At 39.7% G+C, this 13384-nt stretch overlaps 1 protein-coding gene across 7 annotated transcripts in view; it reads left to right on the forward strand.

Annotated features, from left to right (window-relative positions):
• Window positions 1-13384, forward strand: part of UROS (uroporphyrinogen III synthase) — a 36967-nt gene that overhangs the window by 560 nt on the left and 23023 nt on the right. Inside the window, exons 1-4 of one of the 7 annotated variants that reach the window (XM_077822913.1) lie at window positions 4335-4545; window positions 4917-5005; window positions 6503-6586; window positions 12964-13060. In XM_077822913.1, the coding sequence (XP_077679039.1) occupies window positions 4943-5005; window positions 6503-6586; window positions 12964-13060 (244 nt within the window). In that variant the 5' untranslated portion in view covers window positions 4335-4545; window positions 4917-4942. Of the gene's footprint in view, window positions 1-4334; window positions 4546-4801; window positions 5006-5552; window positions 5897-6032; window positions 6314-6502; window positions 6587-12963; window positions 13061-13384 lie in introns of those variants that run through there. The other 6 variants (XM_077822912.1, XM_077822916.1, XM_077822915.1 and 3 more) reach the window with 6 other exon arrangements.

Below are 13384 nucleotides of genomic sequence, written 5' to 3' on the forward strand. Positions count from 1 at the left end.
TTAAAAAAAACAGCTCTCCTTTGTGTTTGTTTCTGTAATTTCGTAATCCTGGGAGGTTTCTAGTGATACGTGGCATCTTACATGGTAGATAAAACCTGAATTTCTAATGTAAAAATCAAGCAGAACCCTCCTATCCTTCGCTTTTTAGGCCTCTTTTATACATCATAAAGAAGCAAAAAAAAAAAAAAAAAAAAGAAAAAGGCAAAAGCCCCTCCCTTCCCCCTTTGCAGATCACCTTATACAATTTACATTAGCACTGAAAGACAATCATTGTAATGATGGCATTTTGGAAGATTGGCTTTAGTTACTTGTTTTAAGGCAGGGGTAGTCAACTACTTTTTGCATCCGATGAAGTGAGCTGTAGCTCACAAAAGCTCATGCTCAAATAAATTGGTTAGTCTCTAAGGTGCCACAAGTACTCCTTTTCTTTTTGCGAATACAGACTAACACGGCTGTTACTCTGAAACCTACTTTTTGTCAAGGTCCAAATTTCTTGATCAAGGTCCAGACTCCAGAGAAAATAACAAAAAAAAAGATGAGTAAATAAAAAGATTTTGGAGTCTGTTCAAAAAGCATCTGGCAGTCCAGATTTGGCCCACAGTCTGTTTTAAGCATTTGACTTTTAGGCAAAGAATTGGCAGTGGGAACATTTCTGCTTCATTTCCGATTTCCCGATGTAAATCAACAGCTGCTGAGTAAATGGACTTCATTTTCCATTGATTCTTCTTTACAGAAACATTTTTTAATGTTGGTCACAAGTTTGTGTATATCTCTTGAGAAATATATAAAGGAGCGTAATGTTTAAGTATATGTGGGAACAGACTGAATATATTGCCAAGGAAGTTGTGTGTATTATTCATGTATTTCCACCATTTCTAGGATACATAGGACTCTTCTATACACCAGAAATGTCTCATGGGGTTCTATACTCTTTCAGTTTATTCAGCAGGAATCCAGCTGTTCAGAATAATAATTCATTAGCCAATTTCAAGGGCTCCTTCTCAGAGTCTCAAGGGCTTGAAGATTCCATTATAAATACAGATTATTATTCCTGTGTCTGTGGCACCTATAACACATTGTAATAAGCCGCAAAAGATGTTACTTTTAAAAAGTATTATTTCTAAAGAAAATCCCAATTTATAGTTTAAGTACTGATGGTATATTCCCTTAGTCATGGGAGTACAACTTCAGCAATAACAGCTGTTTCAACATTTCTGGTTTGGGAATACCATGTTCAACATGCATATTTGCCCACATTCAGCTTCTTGGCTGTCTATACTCATCCCCCTCTGTTACGGTGGCATTGTGCCTACACTTATGGTGATGTCAGTTGTCCTAGGGCATAATTGCTAAGAAAAATGAGTTTGGATAGGCTGTAGCCAAAACAATGCAAGGTTTGTCTCTTCTGTGGGACATCCCTGCTGCGAGAGAGCATTGCCATACTGGTGTATTATATCACTTCATATTTTATCATACATGTCAATATATTTGCCAAATAAACCTGCCTGAACTGTGAAAGAAAAGACGACACAAGGTTCAGAGAGGTTTGTAGCTGCTTTTACAGCAGATGCACCAAAGCCCCTCAAAGGACACTGGCATGGCATGACAAATATTACAGGAGTGCACAAAGCCGCAGCAACTCTTGCCCAAATTCTGTTTTCAGTCACACACTTTGCAATCCCTTTGAAGTCAATAAAGTAGCTGCTTTCTGGCAGAAATTAAAGCAAGCCAAAGACATTCTTGGTATCAGGAGCAAGCAGGCTTACTCAAAGTAAACCAGGTGGCTGAGTCCAAAACATAAGTTGTGTGTTTTCTGTGTAAAGTGGGCATTCAGCTAATTGCATATTAGAGTAGTTTGTGATATAAGACTTTTCCCAATAATTTTTCTATAGTTTTAATATATATTTTGCCCACAAGAACTAAACAGTGGAATTCATTTGATAGTTGGAAGCCTGTAATAAGCTTATAAGTATGGATGCTTACCTGTTTATTATTATTCGGTATTTGACAGACAACAGGCTACATGACAGGGAGATAATTTGGTTCTGACTACATCCAAAACATCAGTGACAACTCCCCTCCTTCCAGAATGCACCTGAATCAACTTTATGATTTCATTCTGGGGTTTTATAGCTCTAGTTTGGCTTTTTTACTCTTTCCTAGTAGAATTATTGCCTTGGGAGGATTTTCATTTTTTCTTAGATTTACATTTTTGATGATTTCATTCTTAGTATTATTAAACATTATGTCTTCAAAGAGGTGAAAGGATTTTTTTAAAATGTCGTCGTATGTATGTCATCTATTATTTAAAGTATGTAATTAGTGATGTATATTTTGGAAAAGTTTGTAAGTTCATATTGTGGTCAGAGTTTAGGTAATTTATGAAGTGTGTGTTTCACTATTGTTAAGAGAATGTGTGAACTGTAAGGATATTGGAGTACATATATATTTCCTTAATAAATATTTCAATACTCTCTAAGGCTTAGACTGTTGGATTTTTTTAATTGTAATGTTCTTTTTATGTAATTTATATAACAGTTGTAGTAACTACTGGAACAACTTTTAAGAGTAAGTTAAAGTTTTTGTGTGTGTATTTCCTATGTTTAAAAAAAAAAGAAATATGAAAGAAAAACCCAGCAACATGTATACTCACAGACAGACAGAGAGGCACATACCCTCCCAAGGGCTTGATGAAGTCTGCCAAAGTTGAGACCTACTTCATTAGTCTATGTAAGAGAATTTGGAGCAGAGCTGTTCTCCTGTGTATCTTATTTGGTCTGTCAGCGAACTTGGGCTTAGATCTTCCCCTGATATACTGCCTCCTGTGGACTTGCTAATGTCTGCAAGAGGAGAGCTGTGCTATAGGAAATTTAATAAATTATTCCAAAAATGGATTCTCCTTCAGGGAACTTTAACAACTCTGCCAGTTCCACACTGCATTGCAGTGCTTTAAGTTCATTATTATTAAGTGTTAATCTGTAACTGGTTGAAGTTTTGAAATGCTTAAATTTTTTATGGTGGGGTGGCTAGTGGAGATCGAGTCAATAGCAGGAAAGATTGTTAATGCCTTTAGTTTCAAAATCAAAATTCTAATAACCTATACTCTGCAGAGGGGTATACAAAACTTTGTTTATTTTGACTTTGGGGTTTATGGAATTTTTTTTCAAAGTTATAAATGGATGAAAAATCACGAGAACATTTATTTTTCAAGAAAAAAAGCTCTGTGTTTGACAATCCCCAAAATATTTGCTCTCTCCTCTAAATTAAGCATAAAAATGTTCATGGGAATACCTTCTTCCTATGAAAAGTTAAAAGGATGTGTGTGTCAAAATTAGACTTCTTATCATGCAACTGTCATCACAACCTTATCTCAGGAGACATGATTAGCACCTAAACAATAGGAAGTATTATTATGAGTTCCAGTCATGGCTCTGATATTGAATCCTCCTGTAGGAGAGAATCACTTAGGCCCCAATTCAGCAAAGTATCTAAGCTCATGCTTACATTTAAGCATGACTAGTCTCATTGACTTCAATGGGGTCTGATTTTCAGACATTGAGCTCCCATAGCTTCTGTTGACTTCATTTGGAAGTGTGTGCTCTGAAATACACATATTATAAAAATAAATTCCAAGATAAAACACTACTACATACACTTTTCTTCCTGGGGAGAGGATGAAAGAATAAATGTGACAGATGTTAGTTATGTAACTTAGTGCAGGGGTTCTCACAACACATTTTTTGGAGTCCTCAGAGTGTGGCCACCAACTCTTGCTGACGGCCACTATGACAATTTTTCCGAAAAACTTAATTAACTTTAGGAAAAAGAAATAAATATGCACACATACCTGTCCAAATCATTGTAATGTATTTATGTAGGGTTGTTGGGTTTTTTGCAGATTCAGGAACAACAACAATGTACAGTTCTTTACTGGACCTAAACAGAATAGAAACACAAATAAGGTGCTCTGCATGTTCTTGTCTTTTTTCGTAGTTGTTGCTTTTGCTTTTTTGGTTTCTGTTTTTTTCTTTTGAATAGAATTGCTAGCTAGTAAGTCTGCTTCTGTGAAAAATTATATTTGTATGTTTGTTAATATCACTTTTCACAGCAGCAGACTTGTTAGCCAGCTGTGAAGCAGTGAAAAGTGATATTAACAAACATACAAATATCACTTTTCACAGCAGACTTACACAGCCCTGGCAAGCCAGGGGACAAATTAAGCCTTGGATAGGATGGTGGGTAGTGAGGCATTGGGGGCAGGGGTGATGGGGTGGATGGGTCAGGGGCCGAGAGAGGCAGCGGGGGCCAGAGGTAATGAGGCAGGTGGTGAGCCTGAACCCCAGTTTCCAGACGCTGCCGCCACGTGGCCGAAGCTTGCTGCCTGCCACCCGGGGCTGAAGCTGGAAGCCTGAGTCCCACTGCCCGTGGGAAGGTGGGGAACTCACACCGGCTGTCAGCTCCTCCTGTGTTTGTGGCTCCAGAGTGGGACAGGGCCCAGCCTCTACTTGCAAGCCCAGAGGAGGGGCTCAAATACCATGTGATGAGGTCAGTATAAGAACCAATATAGAATAGAATAGCAAAGCTGTCAGAGGATGCTCATTATATTACTATGTTAATATGTTACTGAAATCATTATTCCTTTTTAAAAGTGTTTTCTTTCAAAGTTCTTTCTTTTTGTTGGTTTTCACTGTCGTTTGTTTCTCTGTAAGTGGTATCATTAAAAACCAACATGCTTTTTGCTGGCCTTATCAGGGTGGGTGTTCACTCCCAGAGAATGTTCGTTAATTGCTTACTCATTGTGTAAACGGTAGTGCATCTGTCAATTATCCTGTTTCTTGTGATGCATAACTTTTACTGGCATTGTACAGAGAGAATTCCTCTAGATCTAATTTAGATATTTCTTTGTTGTGTTTCAGTGATCTGTGGCCATTTTTGGTAAACAATGAAAGTTCTGTTACTGAAGGACCCCAAAGACAGAGACTCAGGTCCAGATCCATATATTCAAGTAAGTAACATAAGGGTGGGGGAAGCTATCCCTTGCCTTGTTTCACTATTAAATTAATAATAATAATAATTAGCAATTAAACAAGTTTAATGTGATTGGGTGTTACAAAACTAGGAAAAAGTGTTTCAGATGTTAGTATCCATTGAGAAAACTAACTTTCCAGTGTAATTTGCATTATTACAAAGAGTAGTTTTAGATATGACAGTTAATGTTCTTAGCTGAGTAATCATCCATTGTTATTGAAGTTAGTTTTAAACTGCGTAAATGACTAAATATCAGTTTGCTTTCATATAGATCAGAATTAGGATTACAGTATTTTGTAATTGTTACAAACAATTGTTAGCAGTCTCCAGTGAGAGTCCAAGAACATAAATGGATTCTTAAATACCTTTTACCCCTATAATTGGCCTTATCTCTGCAAACCATATTCATGTGGGCAGTTCTTACTTGTGCAGATAGTCCCACTGGCTTTAATGAACTTCATATACATGTAACAATTTGCAGGATTGGGCCCTTAGTAGTAAGGCACATCAGTAGTGAGAGACCGCTTATATCAGGGGTGGGCAAACTACGGCCCGCCGGCTGGATCCAGCCCATCAGCCATTTTAAACTGGCCCTCAAGCTCCCGCTGGGGACTGGGGTCTGGGGCTTTCCCCGCTTCGGCGCTGCAGGAGGGTCGGGGCCGCTCCATGTGGCTCCCGGAAGTAGCGGCATGACCCCTCTCTGGCTCCTACATGCTCCAATGGCCCTGTTCCAATGGCCCCCTCCGGTGCTCCAATGGGAGCTGCAGGGGTGGTGCCTGCGGATGGGGCAACATGCAGAGCCGCCTGGCTGTGCCTCGGCGTAGGAGCTGGAGAAGGGACATGCTGCTGCTTCTGGGAGCCGCTTGAGGTAAGTGCTGCCTGGAGCCTGCACTCCTGAGCCTCTTCCCAACCCCCTGCCCCAGCCCTGATCCCCCTCCCACCCTCTGAACCCCTCAGTCCTAGCCCATAGCACCCTACTACACCCCAAACTCCTCATTCCGAGCCCCACCCCAGATCCCACACCCCAACTAGAGTCTGCACCCCTGTCTGCACTCAAACCCCCCACCCCAGCCCAGAGCCCCCTCTCGCACCCTGAACTCCTCATTTTTGGCCCCACCCCAGAGCCCTTGCCCCTCCCACACTCCAACCCCATTTTTGTCAGCATTCATAGCCCACCATACAATTTCTATTCCCAGATGTGGCCCTCAGGCCAAAAAGTTTGCCCATCCCTGGCTTATATTGTACCTGTTTAATGGATAAATAGAGGACCTCAGTCTCCAGGGCTGTAAGTACAATATCTTTCAGCAGCACTAAATTAATCAACAAAAAAAACCCCGAAAATTCCATAGATAGTTTTGGATTTTAGTTCAGAAAAGTAGTTGAATAATTCTGTTGCCAAATAGCCCATTCTTATAAATATAAATAGACACTATTTGTGATGCATTCCAATGACTAGATATACTTTTATCCATAGGAATTAGGATTATACGGATTTGAAGCAGCTTTAATCCCTGTTTTGTCATTTGAATTTATGTCTCTTCAGACTTTCTTTGAAAAGGTAAGCTTTCAACCTTGTAGTAGTCCTGTTGGAGAAATTATGCCCTATGACTGCCAAACTACAAAGACTAATCCTGATTCAATAATACCTTCTCACTGCTATCTGTATTGCTGTTTCTCTCCTGAATTGATAGGGAGTTAAAGAACTTTTCCACAACTCCAGTCCCCTCCTTAGGTATATACCTTTTTAGTCTCATCCCTCATTGCCTAATTGGACCAAAAAGCTGCTACTAACGATGGTGAAGAACTTCACTGAGCATACCAAACTTGTCTCCCTGACATCCTTAGATGATGTAGTCCCTTCTCATGTAACTAACCTGACAGATTCAGCTGGGATGAGCTATATCCAGTCTTGCAGTGACTATAATCCTAGGTCAGTTGCCTAGAAAACTTTGCCATGGAAGTGTATCTGCTGCCTAGTTAGAAAACAGGCTTGAATTTAGAACTCTCTTTCTTGCTCTCCAAATGAGCAGGGGCTAGGACAGGGGTTCTCAACCTTTTTCTTTCTGAGCCTCCACCCCAACATGCTATAAAAACTCCATGGCCCACAACAACTATTTTACTGTATGTAAAAGCCATGACCAGCATTAGGGGGTAACGAGCAGGTCAGTTGCCTTCGGCCCTACAAAGCTAAGTTGCTCGGGCTTCGGCTTCAGCCCCAGCCCTGGGTTGTGGGACTTGGGGCCCCGGGCTTCAGCCCCATGTGGTGGGTCTTTGGCTTTCTGCCCTGGGTCCCAGCAAGTCTAATGCCGGCCCTGCTTGGTGGACCCCCTGAAACCAGCTTGCGGCCCCCCCCAGGGCACCCTGGCCCCTGGTTGAAAACCACTGGGCAAGGGGACGGCACACTTAGTGGTTTGAGCTGCTCATCAGTGACCTCTGTTTGTCAAGATCTGACTGTGCTTTCTTCTATGCTCCTGCCTACAGCATAGTGTGCTGTAACACTAGGATTTACATAAGGGAAGGTATATGTAGGAAGGTGGATTTATGCAAGAAAAAGATAGGCCTTCGTAAGAACTTGTTTGTATGATATGAACCACCTGTCGCCTAGATTCTAAGGACAGTGTTTTCTGTTCTAGTTTCCCTACCTGACGGGTGCCCAATGGTGTGTTCCACAGAATGCTCTAAATAATTGGGATTTTATGAACTTGAGAGAGGAGAGAAGGACCATGTGAGCTGGAGAAAGAAACAGAAAAGAAATGTGTTTAGTAGGGCTGGTTGACATTTTTCGTTTTGAAACGTTTTGCGGACAAAAGATGGTCCTTTTCCTAAACTGAAAACTTTCACAAAAAGCTTTTGGGTTTTTTTTAAGATTTTCTGTTTTACTTTATTTTTTTGTTGAAATTGAAAGTTTCAAAAATTTTAATTATTCATTGTTGCTCCCTCTTGCCCCTCCATTCTGTCATTAAATTAATCATAGCTAGGTTTTTGGGGGAGGGAGAGTGTCACTTTTTCATTTTTCCCTTAGCCACTATAACTTTTTAAAACTTCTTTATCTTGGAGAAGCTAGAGTGGCAAAAGGAAAAATGAAAATTCAGACTCTTCAAAAACTGGAGACGTTTGAATAATTACTGTGGCAGAATTAGTTTCATTTTTTCTTTCGCTATTTTACAACTTTTCAAAGGTTAGGAAAAAAGAAAAGTTAATGACAAATGCACATAATTTATTTTATGGCACCTGGTGGCAAAAAGTGAGAGGAGGAAAACAAATATTCAGACATTTTTTAAAAGGTATTTCCTGAAAATTTGTGGGGAGGGGAGTGAGAAATGGATCCGTTTTGAACCCTGCAAGCTAGAAACAACTTCAAAATTTTCAGTTCATTCTCATAAAATGGATTTTCTTTCCTGTATTTTTTTAAACCCTCTACTCTGATGTTTGTTTAGAAATTCTTATTGAGTCAGTTGCCAAGCACCTGGGCCTGTTACATGATTATTAAAACTAAAAAACAAATATAAACTTTTTAATTAAACTGTAATGGAAACCACCTCTTTGTAACAAAGCCCCTGAATCCCTAATGACAGCCAAAAAGTTTTCAAAAGCTAGAGCTAAAACTCAGTCTTTTACTTTATTCTGTAAAATTGGTTAAGTTCTGGCTGTGGTGAAGTACTTAAGGGGAAAGTTCTTGAGGAATGGATAAAAATAAAGTGGAAAACATCTGGGCATGAGTTCTGAAACACATTGGAAGAGCTGTTCATCCCACAGAGGAAGACTCCCCTTAGAATGCATTCGTTAAATTAGAGGATCATCTCATGCAGAAGGAATCCACTTTTCAATATACTTGAGGCAGATAGGCAACTTTCTGCAATATCTTTGGGAGACCCTTTTGTATTAAATGTATGAATGGTACCTCTCTGGGCCAGAGACTGTATGCTTTCCGAGAGGTGAGGGTTACCACGGCTCCTTCAGGAACTGAAATCAGTAAGGGATGATCAGCACCAATCATTCAGTTTATAACACCTCCAGAAAGGTACTACCACCAAGGGAGGCTTGCATATTCTGGTTCTAACTGGATTTTCCAGAGGCCAACAGACAAGAAAGTACTTTTGGATAAACAGCCCCATCTTAAAATAACTCAGGGCCTTCATTCTGGTTCTTGATCTAAAGACTGAACTTGCACCCATGTGGAAAACCTAGTTGTCAGGTTTGAAGGACTGACATTACCAGTGACCTATGTTGAAATTGGGGGTGACCCTGGTAAACTTTGTAGCATGTGTGTACGTTCTTTTTGTTGTTGTTTTTATATGTTTTCTTTGTGATGATTTTACCTTAATAATAAATGTACTGCCTTAGAAGGAGCTGTGGGGTAATTTGTAAGTGCTGGCAGTACACTGGCCATATCCCTCAAAGAGGAAGCAAAGGACAGGCACTGACCTTTTAGGCAGACTGGCTTACTGAGGTATTGCAATATAAAGCTGGGAGCTGTTCAGCCTTAAAACCCCCAGGTCAGAAAGGAGTGAGACACTGGTTTCCATCCAGGAGAGGTGATGGCTGGAAGCCAGAAACCCTTGAGGGAGCATGGATGGAGAAATGTAGCTGCAGTTACCCTGAAACTTTGAAATACGGCTTCATAGTTTTCCAACCTGATGCTGGATTTAGACTTATACATTATGAGAGTTTACATCTAAAATGTTGTGACACTCTGTACCTCGAGGAGCACCCTGTAGCCCGCAGATTCATCATCTATATATAATTGTGATATTGCATATAAAGCATGCCACGTGAGGTATCAGAGGAAAGGTTATGATCTTCTGAAACCCACTGTTCCATCTAAATATGTATATCATCAATGCATATGAAGTTATGAGAATTGTGTTGTATGATTGTCACTAAAATATGCTGTGGGTTTGGGAAGCGTCCAGATACTAGCTCCCCAAAGACAAGGAGGGGATAACCAAAGCCCGGGCGGGTATCCAACAACCATCAACAGCCATTGTCAGGCAAGGCAGTTACAATTCAATGGCTCACTTGCACAAGGCCACACCAGGGGAATTACTTAACCTTGCCTGGGGACTCAGCAATGCCCACCGACATGGCTGGATTAGTGTTCTCCAAGCACATGGATTAAGGGTATAAAACAGAACACAGGGGCCCCATGCTTTGCCCTCTCTCCTCCCTGCACCTATGCTGCAAGCAGCAAAGAAAGACACTTAGAAGACTGAAGATTCCAACAGAGGAAACTGGCCTAGGTTTCAAGGGTGAAACCTTTGTCATATGAACTGTAATATCCAGTGAGGTGAGAAAAACTGCTTAATCTAGATGTTGCCCAGTCTAATAGAATTGAGAGTTTAGATTACGTGCTTGTATTTTCTTTTCTTATGGTAACCACTCTGACTTTTTGCCTATCACTTATAATCTTTTATAATTAATAAACTTGTTTTACTGTTTATCTTTACCATTGAGTTTGCCTGAAGTGCTTGATAAATCGGCACAGGTTTACAGGCTGATGTATTTCCACTTTCCATTGATGAAGTGGTGAACCAATTAATACACTTACATTGCTCAAGAAAGGGTCTAAACAGTGCAAGACGGTATATTCCTGGGGTACAAGGCTGGGAGCTGGGGGGGATTTGCCAGGTGCCTTTCTCTTTGTGATTCATGAGTGGCTCTGGGAGCATTCATGCAATCTAGCTGGGTGTGGGGCTCCACATGTGGTTGTGCTGAGTGATAGTGCCTGGAGGGGTTTGCTGGTTGTCACTAGCAAAGCACTGTGAGGGATAGCCCAGGCTTGAGAGTTAAGGGGGCACAGGGGTCCCACAGTCCCAGGCTGCACCCTGTCACAAATGTATAAAGTTGCAGTAGAGTGAGTAGCTTAAACTGAGCAGCAGAGTTGAAAATGATGAAAAACCATATGGAAGGAGTGTATTGGTCCTGTATACATTATGTTACTGTCACTTAAGTCTTAGTGAATGCATTAAATACAGAGCCTTTTTCTATAGAATAGCTCTTTCAATGTGCTTTGAGAAATCATGCTCAGGCTTAGACAGTATTCACATCTGTTCCCCATCTGAACTCTGGCAGGGCCTGTTAGTCAGCTGAAGAGAGCTTTAAATGCTAGCTGGTTCAAAGAAAACAATGAAAGGAGACTCGTGATGGATGTTCTGGTTATATAGCTCTCAGTTTGACAAGGGGGATTTCTCCTTCCCTCTCCTCTGCCCCTGGGCTGGAGGCAAAGATATTTTTAAATTACAATTGTTTTAAAGTTTGGGAAACCAGGTTGCTGAGGGTCATCCCTAGCTGTGTGAGAATTTCTCTAGCGCCAGGCAAGTGATCTTACTGTCAATGAACATATTGAGGCTGCAGCACCTCTAGTTCCAAATGCTTGCTGTACATGCACAGTGTGTTTTCTGAATGTTTATGGAAGTTACTGTGGGGCAGCTCATTAGCACAAGTTCTGCACTTACACATACTTTACCATATCCTGCAGCTGCAGAACTAAAGACTTGAAAAAAACAAACCCCTTACTATGATACAAACTAATTAGCAGTGAATGAGTTGGCCAGTTATGAATCTAATATACCCAGCCAGGGTTATGAGGCATGGGTGATCCCAGTTATATTCTACTTGAAAAAGCCCTAAGCTAGTGCTTTCTTCGCAGCTTCAGTAGTATTAAATACACTTTATGAGGAGGTTAAATGAAACAAACAGCTTTGGTGAAATCCTGGTTTCACTGAAGTAAATGGGAATTTTGTCATGGACTTTAGTGGGGCCAGTATTTAAATCCTATCCCTTTTTATTCTCAGAGTACGCAATATACATGCGTTTGTTATTAGCATTTTGTGTTGTAGATCTTTATATGATCTCTGATTGCTAACCCAAATTTATCTATAAGCCTCAGACATCCGACAGTCCTAATTTTTATTTTATCATATGTAAAGAAATCATATAACTGAGATGATAGAAAATGGTATTTATGCTAAAGAAGTTTTCCCACATTATTTGAATATTTGTTATTTGTGTGTTCTATATTAGGGTTATACGCCTGCAATAGGTTCCATACAGAGCCATTTTCAGGATTGGGCGCTTAGTTGTTAAAAAGTATCTTAAACAATTGCCCTGTACTCCTATATAAGATGAGTATTTTACACTTTTAATGCCAGGTTTTGAAAAGAGCTCAGCACCCAAAAGCTCCCATGCAAAAGCCTAAATAAAGAAGCGAGATTTTCAAAAGTGACCAGTACTTTTCAGCCCCCCATTACGCTAGAACCAGAAGGGGGAAAAAGTGTCTTTAACAGCTGTCTTGCCCTGGGCTTCAAATTTTGTGCTGCACCCACAAAATTGCACACTTGATGTTCTCTCTACCATTTTAAAAATTATTTTGTTTAAAATTTGAGATACATAGTTCTGTGTTTTCCTTGTTCTTACAAATATCCAGGGATAGTTACTGAAATGCTGAGTTTAAATTTGTAATCTGTTACTTTGTTCAGACAAGGCCTACAATTATTAGGGTCCACCAGAAATTTTTTGGTTGGTGTTGTTTTTTGCATAGACAGTCAGTAATCTGAACTATTCTTCACCTTGGCAGTGAGGCAAGCACCTGCCCTCATGATACTTTCTGAGTTACTGCTAACAATAATTATTAGCTTCCCCTGTAAGAATTTTAAATCCATCATATACTTTTCTCACATTCCAGTCTGGTGAGAAGAATTTATGTCTGTTCCTATATTCAGATTTCAGAATTAACGTGGTCTTGTGTGAAAGTTTGAGTTAACCTGAATTCAGTGTTATAAATCTCATTAATATTTCTGCTACTTTTATTAAGTGATCAAAATATTTGACACTTTGGACTGTAATTTTCATATTGTAAAATTGTAACATTTACTGTATGTTTTTTGAACTTCCCAGAGTTTATCTAAATATATTTTCTAAATTGTTTTTTGGTAGCTCTCTCATCCAGATAGTTATGAGGGTTTAATTTTTACCAGTCCAAGAGCAGTAGAAGCTGCCAAGTTATGTTTGGGAGAGAATAGTAAAAATGAAGGTAAGTGCAGATTTATATCTTTGGTTCTGTCTTTTTAAATGAAGTTTTATAAATTTCATTCTCTCGCCCACCAGAAGCTACTTAGTGTGCATGTATGGGTATATTTAAAAAAAAATATCTAATAATTGACTTTGAATATTTAAAGGCACCATGCTGCTTTATGCTTAGGTGAGCTTTCACATGTAGAGATTTTGTTTGTTTGTTCCCCCCCATAATAATATTTTTCTAGTTATTATAACAAAAATAACTGAGTGCAAATAACTCTAATTAGACTTCATTTTTTCCCATGAAGTGAATGAAAGTTATTCTTCTTAGTAATGCTAG

The sequence above is a fragment of the Eretmochelys imbricata genome, chromosome 7, assembly GCF_965152235.1.
Source record: "Eretmochelys imbricata isolate rEreImb1 chromosome 7, rEreImb1.hap1, whole genome shotgun sequence".
NCBI classification, from domain to species: domain Eukaryota; kingdom Metazoa; phylum Chordata; order Testudines; family Cheloniidae; genus Eretmochelys; species Eretmochelys imbricata.